Source organism: Stigmatopora argus, chromosome 11 (genome assembly GCF_051989625.1).
Source record: "Stigmatopora argus isolate UIUO_Sarg chromosome 11, RoL_Sarg_1.0, whole genome shotgun sequence".
NCBI classification, from domain to species: Eukaryota; Metazoa; Chordata; class Actinopteri; order Syngnathiformes; family Syngnathidae; genus Stigmatopora; species Stigmatopora argus.
This window is the reverse complement of record NC_135397.1, coordinates 15,674,406-15,699,181: the sequence shown is the minus strand read 5'-3', so window position 1 is coordinate 15,699,181 and position 24,776 is coordinate 15,674,406. Positions and strand designations below refer to the sequence as shown.

Below are 24,776 nucleotides of genomic sequence, written 5' to 3'. Positions count from 1 at the left end.
CTCAAGTGTCGGCCAGCACTATTGTTTGAGCTTTAGCCAAAGCTGGAATCAAGTTCCCGGAATACACAATTCCGAATGACAGTGAGATGGAGCATATTGTTGAACGCTAAACTCTTTATATCAGATACAGAATATGAGGAGTTTGAAGGTTTTGTAGATATTTAACTGCTTTAACTTCTATTAACTTGTGTACCTTTTACCTCAATAAAGCACTATCAAACTTAGTTTTGCTCGTGCTGTCTTTAAAAAAAACACGCTAGCGGCTAGCATAACATATGCTAGCAGGTAATATAACATACGTTAGAGGCTGGCATAAGATATGCTAGAGGCAAGCACAACATACGCTAGCCTAGTGTCATGCTAGCTCTTTTTCCGACGATGCTTTTTATAGGTGTGAAAATGCGGTACCCCTATTATTACCGTGTGCGGTCGATTGGTCGCCGGTCTTTTGGTCGCCGTCTTTTGGTCACTGGTCTTTTGGTCACGGTCTTTTGGTCGCCCCGACCGCGACAACGGGCGACCAAAAGGCCGGCGACCAAAAGGCCGGCGACCAAAAGACCGACGACCAAAAGATCGTCGACAAAACAAGGTAAAACAACACGGTCTATGCATCAATAAAATCCAACAATGGCCATGAGCAGTTTCACTGAGCCGACGTGTGAGTGTATGAGTTTGTATGTACATCCGTTGTCCCTTTAAGAAGCTACGTTAGTCAGGTCCTTAAGAAGTTCTCCAACAAAAAACAATAAAAGTCCGGGAAATTTGGAGGTTTTCTTTAGCCTAATAATTACTAGGGCATTAAGTATGACTAAATAGTAATTTGCAGTTTGTATTTAGGGAATTTGAGCAACGATTTAAATGGTAATTATCACTTACCTTCAGCGACCAATCGACCATGTACCATTATTACTACCATACTACATGTTTTCGTGCCTATACAAAATTGCAAGTACACAAGTACAATTATATTATCAATAAGTGTATGTATTAAATATTACAGTTATTAGCATATGAAAACACTAATGTATTAATATCTGAATATAATCTACAGTAATACCTTGACATACGAGTGCCCCGGCATAGGAGGAATTTGAGATACGAGCAAATCTTGACCTTGAGATACAAGACACATTTTTAGATATGAGCATTCAAGACAGCCAGGTGGCCAGGCCGAGAGAGGCTGCTTATGATTTCACCGCACTGTCTTTCTCGCAACATCTCCCTCGTACAAAGATCTCTACGAGCACTGGACGGAGCGTTGCCTTTTTTCCGTATTTTTTTTCGGGTTAGTCAGTGCAGAATTAAGGGAAACACAAATGGATCCAAAGAAAGCCGGTGCAATGAAGGGTAGTGTGAAGAAAAGGCGTATGATGACAATCAATATCAAGCACGAAATAATCAAAAAACATGAATAGTGTACCCGTGACGGAGCTGGCTCGCCAATACGTATTGGAGAAGCAGGAAGTTCGCCTCAAAAGCCGCGGTGGAAATACATTAACCTCTTTGTTTGGTTTAAATTCAGTGTAACGTAAGATTAAAACGTTTTTTAAGTGCGTGTGTATAGGAATCTAAGTTCATTTAAGTTATATTTAAAGTTTATGCTACGTTATGAGCGCATCCGTAAAGTCTCTCTCTCTCTCTCTCTCGCTCCCATCCGTGAACTCCTCGTTGTATTGAATAATGCCTCATTTTATTATTAAACATCGTAACCACTAGTTATTCCTTACCGTATTTTCACGACTATATGGCGCATCGCATTTTAAGCCGCAGTGTCAGAAACGAGTGCTATTTCTGTATTTGACACACACAAAGGACGCACCGTTTTTAAAGATGCAGCCAGGCATGGGAAAACATACACCAGCTTAAACATACGGACACAGGCTAAAAACATGTTTTTAAAAAGGCAACAGAAGCAAAACTGAGTTCGGTTGTACTTTAATTAGCCATTTTACAATGTACTCACGTCATCATCACCCACAAATCCATCAAAGTCCTAATTTTCTGTGTCCGAATTGAACAATTGTCCAAATGAGTCTTCGAAAACGCTGAGTTTTATACGTTCGTCCAGGTGGCCACAATCCATTCGCAAATAGTAGCTAGCGTAACTAGCCCGGCGCTGCCTGCCACCGTTCGTAAAGCTGTGTTGATGTCGATGTCCAGTCCACAATCCATTCGCAAATAGTAGCTAGCTAGTAGCTAGTGGCAGGAGTTCTTTTGTAAATCCAGCCGGAATGACGGCGAACACCAAATTAGTGTGCTCGCCGTCATACTGGGTGTATTGACAAAAGAACTATATATCCCAGCAGTCACTGCGCAGTACTTTTTCTACGGGAGTCGGGGGCTGCTTGCAGTAGTTGTGAGAGCTGTAGAGGATGGTGTACCCTTGACTGATTTATTTTATTTTATCGTGATAACAATTTTAGTATTGGTCCATATATAAAGCGCACTGGATTGTAAGGAGCCCTGTCTATTTTGGAGGAAATTTAAGACTTTTAAGTGCGCCTTATAGTCGTGAAAATACGGTACTATGTTAGTAGATTAATTTGTATTTACAGTGGTACCTCAACATACGATCTTAATCCGTTCCGGGACTGAGATCGTATGTGGAGCTTTTTGTAACTCGAGCGGACGTTTCCCATTGAAATGAACTAAAAACAAATTAATTCGTTCCAACCCTCTGAAAAAACACCAAAAACAGAATATTGGATTGGAAAAAATGTTTTATTTCTTTTAATTCGCTATCTATTAACAAAGTAACACATTACTAGTGGTTTAATAGTAATAAAATGTGTTTAATAGGAGTAAAATTACACGCATTTTGCGGAGGGTAGAGACAGCGACATACACGGAGGCAGAGGGGGGTGTTCTGGGGGACTTTATCCACGGCACTCGTAAACGAACTAACAAATTTAAATTAACTTGGATTAATATATACAGACACACTCAAACATATGTTTAATGTAACTTTACAAAAAACTGAATTCTAATTTTGTTTTCACTTTTTTTTACCTTCGTTCTGGGCGGGTTAGCTGTTTGCCATGCCTCCACCCTCACGATCGCTATCGATGGGCTGTTTGCTGTTGTATTCCCTTCAAAATATTCCGAAAATGATGCACACAAATGTCCTCACAATAGGATAACGCACAACCACTTACCAACGAGAAGTAGTCTTGAATGAGCGATAGCGGGAGCTAAGAGGCTAAGGACGGAATAACAGCCTACCCACGTATTGATTGTGGATAATGAAGTTTTATTCTGAGAAAGGGTGCCATTGCCTATCGGTGTTGTGTGCACGAGTATACTTCATTACCCAGAAAGCCCTCTTTTTGCACGGCGCATGCGCGTTGTGCGTTTCCTGGTCGAAACTCGTCTGAATAAATCATTCAGTGCTCGTAGATATCTGTTATACACGAAAGAGATGCGGCAAAAAATTGACAGTGCGCTACAATGATAAACACTCATGTCATGGCCATCTGGCTTGGTCGCATCTCGAAATTTTGATCATATCGCGGGCGAATTATTTGATCGAAATTTTCATCGTAACTCGAGCATGTCGTAGGTAGAGCTGATCGTAGGTCGAGGTACCACTGTAGTTCAAACGTTGATTTGAGATACAAGTTAATTGACATACGAGCTCAGTCCCGGAACACATTGAGCTCTTATCTCAACGTATGACTGCATCTAAAAACAGTTTTTTACATATACAGTAGTTCTCTTATAACATCTGTGCCAAAATAACCTAAATCTTAGAATAATCACAGATCTGCTATTACGGTCAACTGAACAAACCATGGTTATTATATACTCAATGTATGACTGTACTGTGAGCCTTCACTTTGCGGCTTCATTACATCGCTGATTTTTTTTCTAAAAAAAAAGTTCATAAAAATGTGAAAATCCACGCTGAAGTTGACTGAGTTTTAGTCCAAGTCCTCCTGCACAGTCCAGACCTTGAAGGGCAGCACCCTCTCAGCGAGGTACAGGTTCATGTTCCGGATTAAACAGTTTAAGAACCAGTATTTTCTGAAGGCTTTCATGATCCAGGCTTTCCTGTTGCTCATCCAGTGGAAAGTCCGCAACGCTTTGTTCTTGTTTTTTAAAAGCATGAGGACGGCGGGTTTTACAATGAAGCCAGCCACGGCATCCCCGCACATGATGAGCATCAGGCGATCCGTGTGAACCCTGGCACTTTCAGTTCATCTTTGAATAAGAATGTCCGGGAACGCATCCTCTTCCAAAAAGGCCAGTTTCATATCTGTTAAAAACTTGCTCCGGAGGATAACCATAACCATTCTCTTCTTCTTACTCTTCCTCGACGTACCGTGTCGTGGGGCAGACCACTCCGCAACGGAGAGGCGGTAATGATTCTTTTGCAGGACGCTCTTAGGAGGCATTTTAAATGACAATTCAAAATCCAAACAAAGCTGGAAAAGGCTAGGCGTAGTCTTTATCCAAGTGGTAATGTGCGCGGTGCAAAGTACAATCCGATGAAAACAGGAATGGCGTCCATTCCAAAATGCGGCTTTTTGCTCTCCAGTTTGGTGTTTTCTTTTCTCAATCCTATCGTTATTTACCAACATCTGCGAGGCAAACTTTTCCTACAGTCGCCACGACTTAATTGCTATCAGAAGGAAATGCGATATATCCAATGTCACAACGAACTACCAACAAACCTACGATATCCCCGAGGGCATCTCGAGACCTCCGGGATCTCCGTGGATAGTCAGCCCACTCAAAGCCCGTCGGAGGAGGCGAAGGTGGCGGAGAAAGGAAGCAAAAGCGCGGTTGTCGGGCGGGCCTTGCTGCTAAGCTAAGTCAACAACCACACCGAGCACCGCTTCCGAGTATCTTTTTGACCAACGCCAGATCCATCACCCACAAAATGGATGAGTTGGAACTTCGAATTGCTACCAACAGCTTTGTTAAGAACTGTAACATTATTCTCATCACGGAAACGTGGCTACACCCGCAAATCCCTGACGCTGCGGTATCGCTAGCTAGCCGAACGCTTTTTCGGAACGATCGTTCAAAGGAACTAACAGGCAAAAGCAGAGGAGGAGGACTTTGCTTGTTCATACATAATGAATGGTGTGGTGACAGTAGGATCATTGACACTCACTGTTCCCCGGACTTAGAGCTATTGGCAGTACGATGTAGGCCCTACTATCTACCGAGAGAGCTAACGGTCGTCATAGTAACGGCGATCTATATTCCTCCTGATGCTCACGTCAACACGGCATTAAACCTCCTGCTAATGGCTGTAAACAAACAACAGCTTGACCATCCCGATGGAGTCTGTATTGTTGCTGGTGACTTCAACAGAGCATGTTTAAAGACTGTTCTACCTAAGTTTATCCAATACGTAAAATGTCACACGAGGGGAGACAAAACTCTTGACCATGTTTATTCTAACATTAAACATGCTTACAAAGCCACTTCCCTCCCTCACCTAGCTGGATCAGATCACCTCTGTCTAGCCCTCACCCCAGCATAAACTCCATTCCGGAGGCTAACAAGGCCACAAATAAAGACAATAAAAACTTGGCCCGAGGATGCCCTTTCTCAGCTGCAGGACTGTTTTTTCCGCACCAACTGGGAACTCTTTGAACATGACAACCTCCAGGACTATACGGACCCTGTACTTTCCCATATCAAAAACTGCATGGACAATGTCACTAGAAATAAACAAATACGGGTTTTTCCTAACCAAAAACCCTGGATGACCAAGGAGACACAGGCACTGATCAAATGCCGTAACACCGCTTTCAGATCAGGGGACAAGATGAAATATAGAGCTGCCAGAGCTGAGCTGAAAAGAGGCATTAAAAAGGCCAATGCAGAATATACTAAGAAAATTGAGGAGCACTTCACAGAAAATAACCCAAAGATGTGGCAGGGAATACGACATATTACCAACTACAATAATATGTCTGTTAACGCAGATGCCTCACTAGCGGAGGAACTGAACCGTTTCTTTGCCCGCTTTGAGACTGACAAATCAGACCCAGTCTCAACACCCCCGCCACTACCCTGCAGCAATACACTGAAGTTCCAGGAACAGGAAGTGAGACTGGAAATGCGGTCTATGAATACCAGGAAGGCTGCTGGACCTGATGGAGTACCTGGGAAGGTGCTCAAAGCCTGTGCTGACCAGCTGGCTGGAGTCTTCACAAAAATCTTCAATTGGTCCCTGCAACAATCAATCATTCCATCCTGCCTGAAATCTGCCACCATTATCCCTGTCCCCAAAAAGCCAACCATCGACAGCAGGAATGATTATAGGCCTGTTGCTCTCACGCCTGTGATCATGAAGTGCTTTGAAAAGTTGATAGCCCGCCATATCAGGAATTCAATCTCTCCCTCAGTTGACCCTCACCAGTTTGCTTATAGAGCTAACAGGTCCACTGAGGATGCTATCACCATTGCTCTACATACAGCATTGAGCCACCTGGAACACCATGGGAATTACGTGAGGATGCTTTTCATTGACTATAGCTCAGCCTTCAACACCATGAAACCGGACATTCTGACTGACAAACTCTCCCACCTCGGACTATCCTCCTCCATCTGCTGTTGGATAAAGAACTTCCTAACCAACCGACCACAAACTGTTAGACTTGGTTCCCACCTTTCTTGCTCCATTACACTGAGCACTGGCTCCCCTCAAGGCTGTGTGCTGAGTCCTCTTCTGTACTCCCTGTACACTTATGACTGTACACCAACCCACCAGTCCAACTACATCATCAAATTTGCTGATGACACCACTGTGGTCGGACTCATCTCAGAAGGGGATGAGGCGGCCTATAGAGACGAGGTCAACAAACTGTCTTTGTGGTGCTCAATGAACAACCTCACACTGAACAACACAAAAACTAAAGAAATAATCCTGGACTTCCGCAAACAGAGCACAGATCTGGCCCCACTCCTCAAAAATGGAGTTCGTGTAGACAGGGTCCAGTCCTTTAAATTCCTGGGGGTCCACATCACGGACAAGCTCTCCTGGTCCACAAACACCACGGCAGTAGTGAAGAAGGCCCAGAAACGACTCCATTTCCTGAGGGTACTCGGGAGGAACAACTTGGACACTAAGCTTCTGGTAACCTTCTATAAAGCCACTGTGGAGAGCATCCTGGCATACAGAATCACAGTGTGGTACGCTGGAAGCACGGCAGCAGACAAAAAGGCCATGCAGAGAGTGATCAACACTGCCCAGAGGATCGTCGGCTGCTCTCTGCCCTCACTGGAACATATTGCCAGCCCTCGTTACCTCAGCAGAGCCGGGAACATTGTTGGGGACCCGGACCACCCTGGTCACGACCTGTTCCAGCTGCTTCCCTCTGGCAGGCGCTACCGGTCTCACAAGGCACAGACAAAGAGGCTTAAGGACAGCTTCTTTCCCACAGCCATCAGGACTCTAAATTGCAGTAGCACGACACACAATCCCCTCTGTGTAACAACTTCGGGGTGAGGAAACATGAAGGACATTGGGCGGCGATCTGCCTCCTGCTGGCTGACTGAAGGTAAGTAGGCAGACAGTGGGAGGTAGGTGATCCATTTTATTCTTTGTTGGCATCGGTGAGGCAAACCTTTTCGTAGTCGCCGGGAGTTGGTTGCGCTCGGGAGGTGATGCGATGTATCCATTACGGCAGAATGCCAGCAAGTCTGAAACTATCACTTGGTTGGGCTCTTGCCTGAGAAAAGCGCACTTTGTGGAGAAGCACTTTCAATTTCGTCATACGCAACTGGGTATGATGACAATTAGGCTTTTGTCTTGTCTACTCGCTCTTTTATAATATTTGTCGCGTCATGCGGTGAAATTCTTCTTCAACACGTCATTCTTCTTCAGCGCATCATTCTTCTTCAGCGCGTCATTCTTCTGTGGTGAAATTATTCTTCTTTGGCGCTGAGTGCCACCCAATTCAGCGCCAAAGAAGAAGCAGAGCCCTGACTTCCACCGTTTTTCATCTCCCGTCTTTCGGTTGCAATTTCAGCGTGAAATTTGACATTTATATGATCTATAAAATCTGCGAGGTACCCAAGCCACGAATGGGATCACAGTCAACAAACAACTTAAAATAATGAATTCAACTAACTTAATTTTAATGCGCCCCAAAATTAAGAATAAAGTTGCTTTAAGCACACACGAAAAACTGACAGAACTCCGTGACAATGAAAGGCAGTCGAAGTCACAGCAAAAAAGCATGGACTATGAAGATGCAGCACCCTCCTAGCCAATGGGAAGCCAGCAAGTTGTTGGGAGACAGCCAACGGGAGTCCAACGAGGTGTGTGGAAATGGGAGAGCACTCTATCGGGCCAATTTTAAAATCACATACAGGATAGAAGTGTATTCTCTAGAAATCGGCCGATATGGGTTTTTCAGAACCGACAGCGACTCCCATTTCCTTTCAAGGGCTGCCTCTCCATGAACCAAACTCCATGACCCAAAAATGGCGCCCTCTACGTTGTCACTGGCCGTACCTATGTCTACTGAGCTGCCAAATGCACACACACCCATCCAGCCTAAAGGAAAATGTTTTGCACATCTTATGATATCAATGTCTTAATAAATAATTATGGAAACATTTTGTTAGGGTTATTAATATTACATTATTATATATTTGCTTGCAATGAAGAACGCTTTGCTTTATTTAGGCATATTAATCTTACATTATTATATATTTGCTTGCAATGAAGAACGCTGTGCATTATTTAGGGTTATTAACATTAAAAAAGTCATTTTAATACATCTCTTCCAAGAGTAATGCTCGCTCCTAAGTGAACCTAAACAACTTGAAGGTCACTCCCCTCTGCAGCTGGACTTCTCAAAACTATTGTTCACACCGAGCTCCCTTGGGGTCCAGAGGACTTTTAATTGTTTTGAGAAACATCGACTTCTGAAAGTGTGGCTCACATCGAGCTCTCTTGAGAAGATATGGAGGACTCTCAATTGTTATGAGAAACATGGACTTCTGAAAGTGTGGTTCACATCAAGCTCTCTTGGGAAGATACAGAGGACTTTCAATTGTTATGACAAGCATGGACTTCTTCATGTCTGGCTCACACGACTCTCAATTGTTTAGACATATGTGATGCATGTTGTAAATCTTAAGTAATAAAGAAGCAAGAGAGGCCTCGATTCAGGATAATGATCTTGTCCGAAGGCGCGTGAGAATCGATTCTCTCTTGCAAGACACCGGTTATGAGTCAGATGTCTGTTTTATTTGTGCGTGCATTTGGGAATGCCTAAAGGGTGAACCTATCACTTTTTTCTGCATTTGTGTTTTGCACATTTTTCATACAAAATTGGAATTATTAAAAAGTGTTTCAGGGGTAGTTTTGGGGACTTTAGTACAATTAGAACAAAATACAGCGAGTCAATGTAAAATTAATCTCGACTGATGAAAAATACAATTTGCAAAACCACTTCTGGAGCAGATAAAATAAATACATCAGCTAGTGTCACGAAAGTGTCCTGTCAAGCGTGAAATGTAGAAGGACCAAAACACAGAGAAGTAATCAAGGACGTGGAAGGAGTTCTTTAACAAAAGCCTTAATAACTAAGTCTGGAGGGGTGTCAATAAAATAACAAGGACTTATAATTAAATAACAAAACCAAATCTGACGTTGAAGACATGGGGAAACGAGGAAAGCAGGGTAAAGCAAACGGTCCGACAAGGACTGACAAACACAACAGATTCAAATAGACAGACATGAGTTGATTTGACAATTAGGAACACCAGGGTAACACAAGAAGGAGCAACCAGGGGATACACTAGGGACGGAGAAAAGACAGGTGAACACAATGGTCAATCACTCGGACAGGACACACAGGGAAAAAAGTATTAGATAGGAACAGAAGATTTTCCCAGAAAATGGCACGAGTTAAGACTGAAAGAACTAAGACTAAGCAAAGCCCTGTCATAATAAAAATGAAGGCGATGAGATTCATTAATTTCTGAATTTGCAGAAAACTACCGCAGTACATACACAAAGCCTTCAAAGAACCATGTTTATTCTACATCAGAGGGGCTACAGTAAAATGAGTTTGGACAGAGAATGTGCTGTTTCTTTTCCCCATCTGACGTTCCATTTATTCATGCCATGCAGGAAAAGAGGCAGGCCCACTCTCATTGCTTCACTGTGACAAACTTGGCCTTGTGCCCAGAAACACTCTACAGGGAAACAGCCTGACAACAACGCAGCCATGACATACTGTGTTACTACACTATTCACACAACATCATTCATTCATTTTCTGAACCGCTTTATCCTCACAAGGGTCGTGGGGGGGTGCTGACTTTCGGGCACGAGGCGGGGTACACCCTGAATCGTGGCCAGCCGATCGAAGGGCACGAGGAAAAAGACAACTATTCATGCTCACACTTATACCTATGGGCAATTTATAGTGTCCAACCAGCCTACCATCCATGTCTTTGGAATGTGGGAGGAAACCGGAATACCCAAAGAAGACCCACACAGGCCCAGCCGGGAAGAACATACAAACTCCACACAGGTGGACCGACCTCGGATTGAACACAGGACCCGTGAACTGTGAGGCCGACGCGCTAAACACTCAGCCGTCGGGTCGTACATCAATATATCCTCTAAACATATTTGGGAGTAAATGGAGACTGGTCTAACTTCCTTCTTATATCAAATACAGACAGTCGAAGACTTACGACCTATGTGAGTTACATCTGTTCGAGTTTACAATCGCACAAGTCTTGAAACATGATTAATGACATTGCAGTGGGAGTGATGCGTGCGGCAGTTGTTTCGCAGTGGTGTGCCAACGCAAGGCTCCCATTGCTGCGTTCGGGCGTAAATGTGGTCAACATTTTGAATTACAGGTTACCAGAGAGACATATAGCTCGTGAGCCATAGGTTGCTGACCTATGAAATCGCTATAAAATGATAAAAAATGTAACCAACAATTGTGCAAGTTCTACTACTTGAAAAGATTAGAGAGGCCTGTAATTGTCAACATGTGTAAACCCCAACCATGAGAGACAGAATGTGGGGGGAAAAAACAGAAAATCACATTGTTTGATTTTTAAAGAATTTATTTCCAAATTAGAGTGGAGAATAAGTATTTGGTCACCTACAAACAAGCAAGATTTCTGGCTGTGAGAGAGGTCTAACTTCTTCTAACGAAGTCTAACGTGGTCTCCACTCGTTACCTGTATTAATAGCATCTTTTTTAACTCATTATCGTTATAAAAGACACCTGTCCACAACCTCAGTCTCTCACACTCCAAACTCCACTATGGCCAAGACAAAAGAGCTGTCGAAGGACACCAGAGACAAAATTGTAGACCTGCACCAGGCTGGGAAGACTGAATCTGCAATAAGTAAAACGCTTGGTCTATAGAAATCAACTGTGGGAGCAATTATAAGAAAATGGAAGACATACAAGACCACTGATAATCTCCCTCGATCTGGGGCTCCATGCAAGATCTCATCCTGTGGCGTCAAAATGATAACAAGAACGGTGAGAAAAAATCCCAGAACCACACGGGGGGACCTAGCGAATGACCTACAGAGAGCTGGGACCACAGTAACAAAGGCTACTATCACTAACACAATAGGCCGCCAGGGACTCAAATCCTGCACTGCCAGACGTGATCTCAAGCCCATAGAAAATCTGTGGAGGGAGTTGAAAGTCCGTGTTGACCAACGACAGCCCCAAAACATCACTGCTCTAGAGGAGATCTGCATGGAGGAATGGGCCAAAATACCAGCAAGTATGTGAAAAGCTTGTGAAGAGTTACAGAAAACGTTTGGCCTCCGTTATTGCCGACAAAGGGTACATAACAAAGTATTGAGATGAACTTTTGGTATTGACCAAATACTTATTTTTTACCATCATGCAAATAAATTCTTTAAAAACCAAACAATGTGATTTTCTGTTTTTTTTCCATGTTTGAGGTTTGCCCATGTTGACATTACAGGCCTCTCTAATCTTTTCAAGTAGGATAACTTGCACAATTGATGGTTGACTAAATACATATTTGCCCCACTATAAATACATATAGAGTTGTACCTCTACTTACGAAATTAATTGGTTGTAAATTTCGTAAGTAGAGCAGTACTTTATATGTAAATTCTCTAATTCGTTCCACGGTCCTCACACAACTGCCAACTAAACCCTTTAAAATTGGTTAAAGTGTCCCAATTTTGTATGAAAGATGTGAAAACACACAAAATGAGAGAAAATATATTTAAAAAATGATTTATTAGTGTCTTAAAATAAATAACAAGCATGAAAAAGTTCCCTCTACAGCCATTATAATAAGAGACATAATACCCGTGTTTGTCCGCCAGATGGCGGCAAGAGCCCGTTCTACCAGGGCCGAAGGCCGTTCACTTTGTAGTACATTTTAGACTCTGTAGTACATTTTAGACGTATTCCCTATGTGTGTGTGCGTGTGTTTGTGTGAAAGTATGTGCTGCACTTCATTTGTACAGTCTCGATAATCATTAATAAGGGGAGCATTTCGCCGAGGTGGACAGGTATGTAAGAGAGAATCTTAAAACATAGATAGTGATTGTTGTGAGATAGCCAATGAGAGCCCGGTAGACTGTAGCGAGGTTGTAAAGTGAGAATCGCTTGGTGTAAAGAAACGGTTTACACCAAAAACACATTTGCATATAAAAAGCATATGAAAGTGTTTTATATGCAAATGAGTGCATATATATATATATATATATATATATATATATATATATATATATATATATATATATATATATATATATGTATATATATATATATATATATATATATATATATATATAAATATATACCTACTAAAATGCCTTTTCTATATCTGCATCCTCACCCTCTTGCTACTGCGACAACGAAATTTCCCGAATACGGGATGAATAAAGTTATCCAATCCAATCCAAATTGGCCCAAAAATCATGTGGCCTGAAGTTGTAAATAACTGCCAATGTCTGTGACAGACAGTAGGTTTGCCTGTGAACAGTATCTTGATGGAAGACTAGAGGCAGGTGATGCTCTTTTTGGGGTTAGCTCAAGGAAGCAAAGTGGGAAAACATCTGGAAAGATCTGGATCACTCAGAGCATTGTTAGAACTTAGCCCTAAACAGCTAGTAACAGGTAGTAGTAGGTATAGTAGGGTAAAATATCTCCATCCCTGCATTTTCCAGAACACATGCATTGCCTCACGAGGCTCACAGACATGCTGGTGACTATCCCAGCTGACTTTGTGTAAGAGGTGGGGTATAATTGCTCAATATCTAACTTTGAAAAAATAAAGGTGTGTATGCGTATGCGGTGGTAGGGGGGTCAGGGCCGGCAGGGCCGGGGGGTCTGCTTTCTCAGGTTATCACAGAAACCCAAATGTAATAAAAGGGCTATGACAATAGAAAAATGTATATATGATGCTTTCCTAGTAAATCATCTACTCAGAAATACATTACTGTGATTCAAGTTATAATGCTGCAGTTCAGCTTACTTGCTTACTTTAGAAAGCATTAAGATGATAATTCAGGATAATAATGTACTATATTGCCAAAAAATGTTATTTTATTGTTCTGCATTGCTCTGTGTAAAATGTTAAGATCGTTTTTGTCTTTGTTTTTTTTAATTTGAAAACTGTTGTGGCTAAAATACCCACCTCAGCCAGGCCCACTGCGCTACCTGAGAACATGGTGCAGACTTTTTTGCTGCAGTGTCTCAACTCTAGTGGGATGGGCCACGATTCAGTTCGGGACCGTTAGGAAGCAGCAAGTGTTAAGATTAATATGGTGTAAACCACACGAAATGGTATATACGTATACATGTTTGCATATATGTGTATATATGTGTATACGTATGTGTATATATATTTTTTCTCCAATTATTTAATTATGTTTTCTTTCGCCACGATGTTGTCTGCAGTGCAGTGTCATTGTTTTGGCCAAAGGAGGCGAGGTCCATACTGCGGTTCTCTTTCATAAAACAAGGAAATGGGAAAATGCGACCTTTCGGTGCAGTTGAAAACATATTGGCATAGCTTACACTGGTCCCTTGAGGTTATTATGAAGAGGAAATAATATTTCAGCACTTTGACCACCACAACGAAACGCAAATTGTACCCACGCACAAGCTATGTACGGTGACCAAAGTATGTTAAATGAGCCTACCTGTTATAATGTTCTCTTCTTTCGTCGTCATCGAGCTTGCGAAATTCGCCTCCTCCCAAGCCTTCTCCCCGATATAGCTACACTAAGCAATCGTCTCGTTTTATCGGGAGAATCGGTCCACAGAGGGGGAAAAATAACAATAATAACGAGGTGCGGGGAAAGGGTCCACTTATGACGAAAGGTTTGCCACTTCACTTCTCTTTGCCGTGTCCTGTCGGGAGGCTAAAACCCAAGGAGAAATGGAGAGGCTGAAGTGAGAGAACTGTATGAGGGTGGCAAGAAACACAGAGGATGTTGGGACCCCTACATTACTGCGGCTGCTCTCTACGCCCCGCCCATCACATGCTCGGTTGTCCTGGCCTGGAAGTGCTGATCACCAGTACTGCAGCTTTGCGCAGGACATCCTGCCAACTGCTTTGCTCTCTTGCAAGAATGGTGTTGATCCCTGATGAGCCCCCTCTACATAAGATAGAACAAACAATATGCATGCACAGTGCACCTGAGGAAGGTAGACAAATTCCATTCATTTTTTTCTCTGTGTATTATCATGTGGAACCTTCTATAATATTCAATCAATATTTTCCTCAGCATTCCAGAATTAGAAATCCAGAGAAGTGTAATAGAATATACCGGATTTTCTCGTATATAGGGCGCCCCCGGGTATAAGCCCTTAAAATTTCCTTAAAATCGTTGAATTATACAATTTCTTGCATATACGCTGCCCCCTGATTCACAATTTTCACCTGCATATTCATGGTTTTAATAGGGAGTACAAATGTATTACAGACGCTCCCCTACTTACGAAGGCCTATATAAGTATATTGAAGGTTTATATAAGTGCATTTGTATGTTTAAGGCTTGTATAAGTAACACACATTGGTTTGTACTGAAAAAAACATTTAATAACATGGAGAGAATACATACAGTACTGTATACATACATTAGAGAGAGAGATTTACTAGAAACTGGCCGAAAGAAGCTATCTAATGACGATTGCAGTTTTCTTTTTTCATCATAAATGATGAGGTAGCACTGTATGGCATCATTCAATTGATTTGCAAACTTTGTGCAACGTTCAATATTTGGGTCCTGCTGCTCGATCTTTAATCTTTATGTTTATAAATGGCACCTCCCTCAATAGAAGCCTTTCGCTTTTCACCAACCATATTGAATAATGGATGCACGAGATATTTAATGATAAAAATGAAAAAGGTTCTTTGCGCACTGGAGACAAGTTCACGCACTTCCGCATTGCAACGAACTGGGCAGAGGAAGGTAGATGCTGGGCGAGCTGAGCTCTCACAGCGCCAGGCGTCGGTATTAGCGGCAAAAAGAAGCACTACTCGGAAAAAGGCGCGAAACATAAAATTGAACTTACGAACATTTTTCGACATAAACGCAATTTGCAGACATGTTCGTATGTACCGTTGTTCGTAACTCGAATGTTCGTAAGTAGGGGAGCGTCTGTACTTTGAAGGGAAAATCTTAAGAAAAATCATCACACATAGTATTTCTGAGATACTGTATGAATCCAAAGGATCATCTGCTGAATTGCACATTCCGAAAGGGTGTTGCCTGCACGTGGACAACTTCAAAAAGGAAGTCATTATCAGAGGCGGGAGATGGTAAAGCAATGTATTCATTTGAAATGCGTTTTTTTTTTCAAAAAACAAATATGAGATAAGAAAAAAATCTGTTTTATACTAATTGATCCAGTAATGGTTGTTTTCTTACTGCAAAACAGAAAATAACCAACAAGTAGTCAATGTTAATTTGCCGACATCTACTGGTGAAAAAGATATAGCAACGCTGTTTTTTAGTCACAAATACAGCTTATATGCAAGACAATTCGGTATTTCAAAAGTAGTGCCAGGGGTCGGCAATAAGTAATTGGTAGAAAATTAGTGCAATACATTCCCATAAATCTAATTTCAGTTGAGCTTTTGCAATACTAATATATTTACTTTTATGCTGAAAAAATGATAAATTATTGGTCGCTGAACCAAAATTATTTGCAGTAATTTTCCTCAGCCATTCTTCATAGTGCGCAAGAAATGCAAAATACATGGGGACAGAAAAACAAACATACCTAAAGGCAATTTAGAGTGTCCAATCAGCCTATCATGCATGGTTTTTTTAATGCGGGAGGAAACCGGAGTACCCAGAGAAAACCCACACAGGTGTACTGACCTGGATTTCAACCCAGGACCACACAGCTGTGAGGCCGGTGCACTAACCACTCTAGCCGCTGGGCCGCTGTGAAGCAAGTAAAAGTCCAATATACAATAAAAGTCCACATTCAGACTGTGGGAGCAATTATTAGAAAATGGAATACATACAAGACCACTGATAATCTCCCTTAATCTGGGGCTCCATGCAAGATCTCACCCCGTGGCGTCAAAATGATAACAAGAATGGTGAGCAAAAGTCCCAGAACCACACGGGGGGACCTAGCGAATGACCTACAGCAGGGGTCACCAAACTACGGCCCGCGGGCACATTTGGACCGGCCCTCTGAACAATACCAGAGACGCTATCAGATTTTTTTCCTATTTGGCCTTGAAGACTGGGACGTTTTACTCTTGTGTTTGGTTCATTGCACCCCTGCTGAGCCCACAAATCATCCCAGTGAAGCGGGCCTTCGCATTGCTTCTTTGGTGACACGTGCGGGGAGAGTGTTTGCCTTTGATGCATGCGGGCACTTCCACCGTTGCATGCGTGAGCAGAGTGTTAGCAAGACATCTGGACGATCGCAGGTGAGGGCGGAGCCCTGGTACCATCGCTATTGCGATGCTATTCAAGCATATAAAAATTGTGCAACCTGAACCTGTTTGAGAACGGAATAATGGCGAAAAGGTTAGTTAAGAGAAAAATTGATTCAGAATGCAGGGTATTTAACCTGCAGTGGACAAACAATTATTTTTTTGTTCAATGCAAAGAAAAGGCTGTTTGTCTCATCTGTCAAGAGACGGTGGCAGTATTCAAAGAATACAATCTTCGCCGGCACTATGAATCCCGTCACAAAGAAAAGTACGATAGCGTGCAAGGCCAAATACGAGCAGACAAACTCTCAAAGCGAAAAGTTGGACTATTATCTCAGCAGACTACATTTCTACGTCAAGCTCAGCTGAACCAGGCATCCGTTCGGGCCAGCTTTCGGGTTGCTAAACTGATAGCAAGCAACGGTAAGCCTTTCACTGACGGAGAGTTTTTTAAGAAATGTATGGATGTTGTCGTGGAGGAAGTGTGTCCCGAGAAGAAAGATCCATTTAATGCCGTAAGTCTGTCGGCGAGTACAATCACGAGACGCGTTGAAGAAATTGGGAGTAATGTATATGCCCAGCTGCAGCAGAAGACGAAAGAATTTGACTTTTTTCATTAGCACTGGATGAAAGCACGGACGTGCAAGACACAGCGCAACTGCTCATTTTTATTCGTAGAGTAAGCGCAAACTTTGAGATATGCGAGGATCTGGCAGCCCTCCAAAGTCTCAAAGGGACTACAACGGGAGAGGATATTTTTGACAAAGTGTGCCAAACCATGGAGAAGTTGGACCTGGACTGGTCAAAGCTGGCTAGCATCACGACTGACGGGGCTCCTAGCATGGTGGGCGAAACTCGCGGTTTAATAGGACGCATGAACCGGGAGTTGGAAAAAAGGGGTCTCACCGCCCCGCTACGAGTCCACTGCCTAATTCACCAGCAAGCACTGTGCTGTAAAGTGTTGACGTGGGATTCTGTAATGAAGGTTGTGGTGTCGTGCATAAACTTCATCAGGGCAAAGGGAGAAGAGTGTGCATGGCACAACAGAAAGTTAATGTTACATGGCTTTTTTTCTATGAAGAACCCAGAGAGAGTTATTTAGATATTATTTATTTCATAAATAGTGTTATTTATTTCCTGTTTTTTTCTGTGAAGAACTCAGAGAGGGTTATTTAGTTATTATTTATTTTTGAATAGTGTTATTAGGGTTTGTTTCCTGACTTTTTCTGTAAAGAACCTGGAAACGGTTATTTGGTTATGTGTGGCTTTCTGGAAAACAATACATTTTTTAAGCTCCCCTACGATCGTCACACTTTTTCTGTTACAAACTGACACCGGCCCCCCATCAGAGAAGGGAAAAGTTATGTGGCCCTCACAGGAAAAAGTTTGGGGACCCCTGACCTACAGAGAGCTGAGACCACAGATTTTCACTCAAAATCTCTCGATACATGGCCCCATTCATTGTTTCCTTTATGGTCCCTTTGCAGAAAAACATCCCCAAAGCATGATGTTTCCACCCCCATGCTTCACAGTGGGTATGGTGATGCAATTCAGTATTCTTTTTCCTCCAAACACGAAAACCTGTGTTTCTACCAAAAACTTCTATATTGGTTTCATCTGACCATAACACATTCTCCCAGTCCTCTTCTGGATCATCCAAATGCTCTCTAGCAGACGGGCCTGGATGTGTACTGGCTTCAGCAGGGGGACACATCTGGCAGTGCAGGATTTGAGTCCCTGGCGGCGCATTGTGTTACTTATTTTCTTTAAATTGTGCAGCCCAGTCTTTGACTTGTTTTGAAGCAACAGTAACTTCTCCATCCCAGGGTGTTACTGGAAATAAAAGTACTACCCAGAGGATTGTCGGCTGCTCTCTGCCCTCACTTGAAGACATTGCCAGCCCTCGTTACCTCAGCAGAGCCAAGAACATCATAGGGGACCCTTACCACCCTGGTCACAATCTGTTCCAGCTGCTGCCCTCTGGCAGACGCTATAGGTCCCACAAAGCACGGACAAATAGGCTTAAGGACAGTTTTTTCCCCACATCCATCAGGAATCTAAACTCGCGCTAACATAACACACATTCCCCTCTGCGGTATATGAACAGATGTTTGGTTGGTGATCTGCCTCCTACTAGCTGACTGAGGAAAGGTAAGTGGAAGACAGTGAGAGGTAAGCGCGAGGTAAGCGACCTGTATCCTCAACAGCGGAATGACAAATTACAAGTCCGTAACTTACACTTATTAGGTCTTTTGCCGATTAAACGTAGCTTATGGAGAAGCACCATCAATTTCGTCACACGCAGTTTCTGCGTGTGATGACAAGTAGGCTTTTGTGTTGTGATAATGACGACAGGGCCTATGTCCGATTATTATTATATTATTATTATTATATCAGACTTAATCCATTTTGGAAGATTGTTAAAAAGCAATGTTAATTTTGTATAGAAACGTAATCAATAATTCCTATGGTAAAATTTAACAGTAATGGGACATTCACGGTTGAATAGAGACAGCTTTATAAAGCCCAATATCAACACTGGAAAAAATAAACAATGCAGGAGGAAACTCCACAGCCAGACCACTGGTCCATAAATCAGCTGAGACAAACTGCTCCCCCAAAGGAGGCCAGGTGCTATAACATCTTATGATAGGGGCGTATACATATCTGTGAAAAAGATCCTCCATACTTCGGAGCCAGTCTTTGTTAATTGTATTCTAACAAGAGTGTCATATCCTAATTATATAGTTGTATTCCTTGCCATTCTATTTAATACTCAATAGATTTATTTGTTATTATTATTGCTTGTTTAAGATTCTCCAGGTGGAAGTCTTTTTTTATTATTGTCCAATGCTCTATACAAATTCAAAGGAATCTGATTGTTTTCACTGAGATAGGGGAGGGCGTCGGTCCTTTCCTATGGAGACTGTTGTGGGAAGACATTTTGGGCTAGTGGCGGGAGCCAAATTACTGAGTTTTCTACCAAGAGATATGATATGCTCGACCGCTCGTGCCAGGTGTGACAGTCTCAACCGTTCCCACCTCCTTCTCGTAGTGTTTCATTTTCCGTCCTGTATACACAATCAACAGTTGTCACTTGGTAGGGACAAACCCGAGGAGGAAAAGTTTGAAGCACATTAATTTACAAATCGGAATTTTGTCAGCCAATTTCACCATACTCAAAATCTTACCCCCTGCAGATCCCTAAACAGCAGCTGTCTTCAAATTCCTATAACATGGTCCTTTTGACCATATTGATAACACTAACAAAGTACATTCATTCATTCATTCATCAATTCGTCCTTTGTATTGCTTATCATAACAAAGTACAGAACATTACCACAGAACAACAATTTTGGTAAATAATGTGTTTGGTCTCATCTCATTTTCTGAACTGCTTTATCCTCATTAGGGTCGCAGGGGGTGCTGGAGCCTATCCCAGCTGACTCCGGGCCAGAGGCGGGGGACACCCTGAATCGGTGGCCAGCAGGGCACTCACACGTAAGGGCAATGTAGGCACACCCAGAGCTGTGAGTCCGACGCGCTAACCACTCGCCCCACTGGGCTGCCCTGTGTTTGGTCTCTTTAATAAAACTAGTGTGTTTCTCAACTCAAAATAGCTTAATACACCAATAAACAAAAATCAAAATTATCTTACTTATTCCATCATTATGATTTGTGAAAATCCAAGTGCCTAGTCAGTCAAAATGAAGTGTAATAGCTGGTATTCTATTTTGATCATTGTTTCCTTGTAAGGCTTGAAAACTATATTTGTTTTTTTTCTTTTCTGCTGAAGCAATTATATAAATTAATTAAACATAAACCAATCAAAACTGTCATCCCATTATTGTGTAATGTCAAAGATGCTATATTTTTTGTATTGCAATAAATAGACAGACTGGCTTTCTCCATATGCAAATTCTTTACTTCTTACCAGTGAACATAAGAAGGTACAGACTTGATTCCAAGACAATAGAATGATAGAACAAGAAAAAAGAATCTTGTAAACTAAAAATCGGAAAAAATACAAAAGGGCAAACTTGTTCTTCCCAGGAGTTTAAAAAAAACCTCCTCTCCAGCCAGGCACAGAAAAACAGCTTTCAAAGTATGAATTAATTTATATTTTGTTAATGGAACTCAACTTGTCTTTTGGTTTCAGGTTTTTGAACGTCTTGCAGAAGAAAAGCTTCTCTCTGTGCCCCTCATCCCCACAGACGACAAATCCCCCTTTACTTGTGGACTTGGTTGAGGCGTACCTCCTGGATTAATTTGGCCTGGGTTCGACTGATCTTTTCTCAGGCTTCCGACATGTTTTAAGCTGCTCGATCCTCTCCAAGACCTCCTCTTGGTCCTTCGGGTACCTTAGGAGGTTGTCGAAGTGGTTGCCTGAGGTGACCCCATTAGCTGGGTTGGTCATGAAAACTAACCAGTCTCTCATTATTGCTTCTGGTAATTTACTCTCTATTGATCTGATTACAAGCGGATTTTTGATGGCTTCAGTGTTGTCGAGTTCTATGAGATCGTTGAGGGCCTTTTCGATTGCCTGGATCATGTCAATCACTTTCCGGGGTTGGTCTGATGTCAGGATGGGGATTTTATCCAGGTCTCCAACGATCTCCAAGGCTATTGTTTTTTTTGTTTCCAAATCAGTTTTCCAGCATCCTGAATATGTCTTCGGCGGTCTGATAGGTGGACAGGCTTAGGTCTCTGCAGAACCTCCCGTCCACACTTTCAAGGAGCTGGAGTCTTCTGGCTTCCATTGAGCCAGTTGGCTCACCTTGTTTCTGAAGGCTTTCCCAGGTCTTTTTCCACGGGTGGAAATCTCTTTTGGAGCTATAGAATTTGGGTAGGCTGGTGGCCTTAATTTTGTGAATGGGTGCCTGTGCTGCAGGCTTTGTTTGAAGGGTTCCTTCTTTCATTCCCTCCCCCTCGGACTTTAGCACCACTAGGTGTTCTGCCTTCCTTTCATTGAAGATGACCTTTTGTTTTCTCAGGTTTCCCAGTCTCCTATCCAGGGTGGCTTTTGCTTCATCTGGGATCCATTCTTCCCATTGCCTGAGTGCTGTCGCGAAATCATTTATGCGTCTTTTAGCATAGCATACTCGGAATTCATAGGCGTCCTTATTAGCCGCAGACACTGGGGTCTCAAGGGCCTTTTCGCTGTATGATTCTGCTTCCTCGATTGCGACCGAGAGCTCAACTCTACCATATCTATCCCAGAGATTTGATTGTACTGTTCCCCTTACCTCTGTCAGCTTGGTTTCACAGTCTTCTTTTGTCTTCTCTATTTTCACCAGTTGCTGCTTCTCCAATATCACTTCTCTATCTTCCTCATCACCTCCCAGTTCAGCTAGGAGGCCGAGTTCGTAATTGCCATTAGTGCAATTTACCTCTTGTGCATGTGCATAGGGCAGATCGTATTCCTTCAGCAACTTTGATTTTTCCAGTTTTCTTGCCTCTTTACCTAAGTAAGTGGCTTGATTGATGAAGGCTCTCTCTGCTTTGGCCCTTTCAAGCCTTAGCAGCTCAATTGTTCTCCCAGTGGCTTCTTCCACCATGGCTTGAGGCTTTAGCTTGCTCTTGAGTCTTTCGCTTGCTCTCGAGGCTTTCGCTTGCTCTCGAGGCTTTCGCTTGCTCTCGAGGCTTTCGCTTGCTCTCGAGGCTTTCGCTTGCTGTCGAGGCTTCCGCTTGCTCTCGAGGCTTTCGCTTGCTCTTGAGGCTTTCGCTTGCTCTTGAGGCTTGGCTCCGCTTGAGGCTTGGCTCCGCTTGAGGCTTGCTTTAACAGTGCTTTCGTTTGCTCTCGGGGCTTTCGCTTGCTCTCGGGGCTTTCGCTTGCTCTCGGGGCTTTCGCTTGCTCTCGGGGCTTTCGCTTGCTCTCGGGGCTTTCGCTTGCTCTCGGGGCTTTCGCTTGCTCTCGGGGCTTTCGCTTGCTCTCGGGGCTTTCGCTTGCTCTCGGGGCTTTCGCTTGCTCTCGGGGCTTTCGCTTGCTCTCGAGGATTTCGCTTGCTCTCGAGGCTTCCGCTTGCTCTCGAGGCTTCCGCTTGCTCTCGAGGCTTTCGCTTGCTCTCGAGGCTTGGCTCCGCTTGAGGCTTGGCTCCGCTTGAGGCTTGCTTTAGCAGTGCTTTGCCTGCTTTACAATTGTTTCCTTCGATGACTGCGTTGGCTTTGAATCAAGGCCTTTAATCCTTTGTCTTTGATGCCACGCTGGTTTTCAACTGTCAAGTTCTCTCTACTTTCTTCAAATTTTGCCCCAAACTTGAAAAGGGGCCCCGGTCTTTTCACAGCAAGAACAACTCAAATCCTTCCAGTTTACAATTTTATTGAAGTTTATGGTGATAGGAAGTGATTAGGTTGAAAACCTTAAAGAAGGGGGAAAGAAGGAAGCATGTGACATCATTCAAGTTTCAAGTTACTATGTTGATCAAAGCGTTGCTCTTGAGTTTACTAATAACATCTTGAATTTACTACAGAAATGCAGTTGAGCATTCAAATGATAGAGTGGAAGTGAATGGGTACATTAACTGATTGAGTAAATCAAACACGAATATTCACTTTACAGAGATTGGTCGTAAGAGTAATCCAAGTTAAAGGAAAACACAAAGAATGCAACTTATGGTTGTGAGAAAACAAACTAAGTATCAATCAGCTGGCATCTAAGTGGTACTTATATTTGATCCTACCAGTTGCGTGTGATCGGGTCTGAAGGGTATTTCTTGTTCCTTTTTTGCCTGTCTTCTTTCAAGGCTGGACTAATTCCTTTTTCGCCTGGCTCATGACCTATGACCTCAGGCAGGAAATGAGGTGAGGTGACTTTGATTGGGTTTTCTTTTCTGCCCCCTGTTGGTCTGGAAGAGGGGCAGACATATCTTCTCCATAGTTGACTTGACAGTGAGTTAGAAAATCAGTGGCCTCACAGTTCTGGGGTCCTGGGTTTGAATCCAGGTCACGTCCACCTGTGTGGAGTTTGCATGTTCTCCCCGGGCCTGCGTGGGTTTCCTCCGGGTACTCTGATTTCCTCCCACATTCCAAAAACATTCATGGTAATAATAATAATAGGCTGATTGGACAATCTAAATTGCCCCTAGGTATGGGTGTGAGTGTGCATGGTTGTACCTCTACTTGTGCCCTGCGATCGGCTGGCCACCGATACAGGGTGTCCCTCGCCTCTGGCCCGAAATCAGCTGGGATAGGCTCCAGCACCCCCCACGACCCTAATGAGGATAAAGCAGTTCAGAAACGGAGATGAGAGATGAGATATTGTGTTTAGGGAATTTTTACCTTATCTGATTATTTTTGTTGTTGTGGAATCACCCAAAAGCGCCTGATGGTAATGCTCTGAAGGCCTAGACTTGCTATTGGAAGGGCGGCAAGTTCAAAGAGAGACTCAGCTGCCGTCAGTACTGGGCAGACTCAGAGAAAAAAGAAACCAAAAAAGAGCCAAAACTGAGGGAAACAGAGGGAAGTAAAGCGCCTCCCATGGCACGAGTCTGTGTGTGTTGATACGAATTGGAAGGTCTCCCGGGGGAGTCCTTCGCCGGACACCACTAGAAGGTTCCGATATCATGTCCCGCACCTTATCTGATTGAAATAATTATATACTAGTTTCAAAAATTTAGAACTACGTGGCATCTACAATTGCATTAAATTAGACTCATTAATCATCCATCTTTTAAATCATTTAGTTAGATTAGATTAGATAACTTTATTCATCCCGTATTAGGGAAATTTCACAGTCACAGTAGCAAGAGGGTGAGAATACAGACACAGGAAAAGACATTTTAGACATAAATAGGTAATAAATAAGTAAATAAATAAATACGCGTGTTGCATGGGCGCTGGAGCCAATCCCAGCTGTCTCCGGGC

The 24,776-nt window shown here is 42.9% G+C and overlaps 2 protein-coding genes across 3 annotated transcripts in view; both read right to left on the bottom strand.

Moving 5' to 3' along the window:
- The window catches only part of hspa12a (heat shock protein 12A), a 57,772-nt gene extending 43,287 nt beyond the window's left edge, over window positions 1-14,485 (bottom strand). For both annotated transcript variants that reach the window (XM_077613290.1, XM_077613292.1), the window contains exon 1: window positions 14,152-14,485. In XM_077613290.1, coding sequence (XP_077469416.1) covers window positions 14,152-14,182 — 31 coding nt within the window. In that variant the 5' untranslated portion in view covers window positions 14,183-14,485. The remainder of the gene's footprint in view (window positions 1-14,151) is intronic.
- Window positions 14,486-20,816: 6,331 nt separating this feature from the next.
- LOC144084739 (uncharacterized) lies at window positions 20,817-23,692 on the bottom strand. The gene is made up of 2 exons (XM_077613454.1): window positions 23,594-23,692; window positions 20,817-23,272 (listed from the first exon to the last, which is right to left on the bottom strand). The coding sequence occupies exon 2, from the start codon at window positions 22,469-22,471 to the stop codon at window positions 21,560-21,562; it is 912 nt and encodes a 303-aa protein (XP_077469580.1). The 5' UTR covers window positions 22,472-23,272; window positions 23,594-23,692; the 3' UTR covers window positions 20,817-21,559.
- Window positions 23,693-24,776: the final 1,084 nt, after the last annotated feature.

What these genes read in the sequence shown, in the direction of transcription:
- LOC144084739 (XM_077613454.1), bottom strand. Translation starts at nt 22,471, where the DNA reads ATGGTGGAAGAAGCCACTGGGAGAACAATTGAGCTGCTAAGGCTTGAA.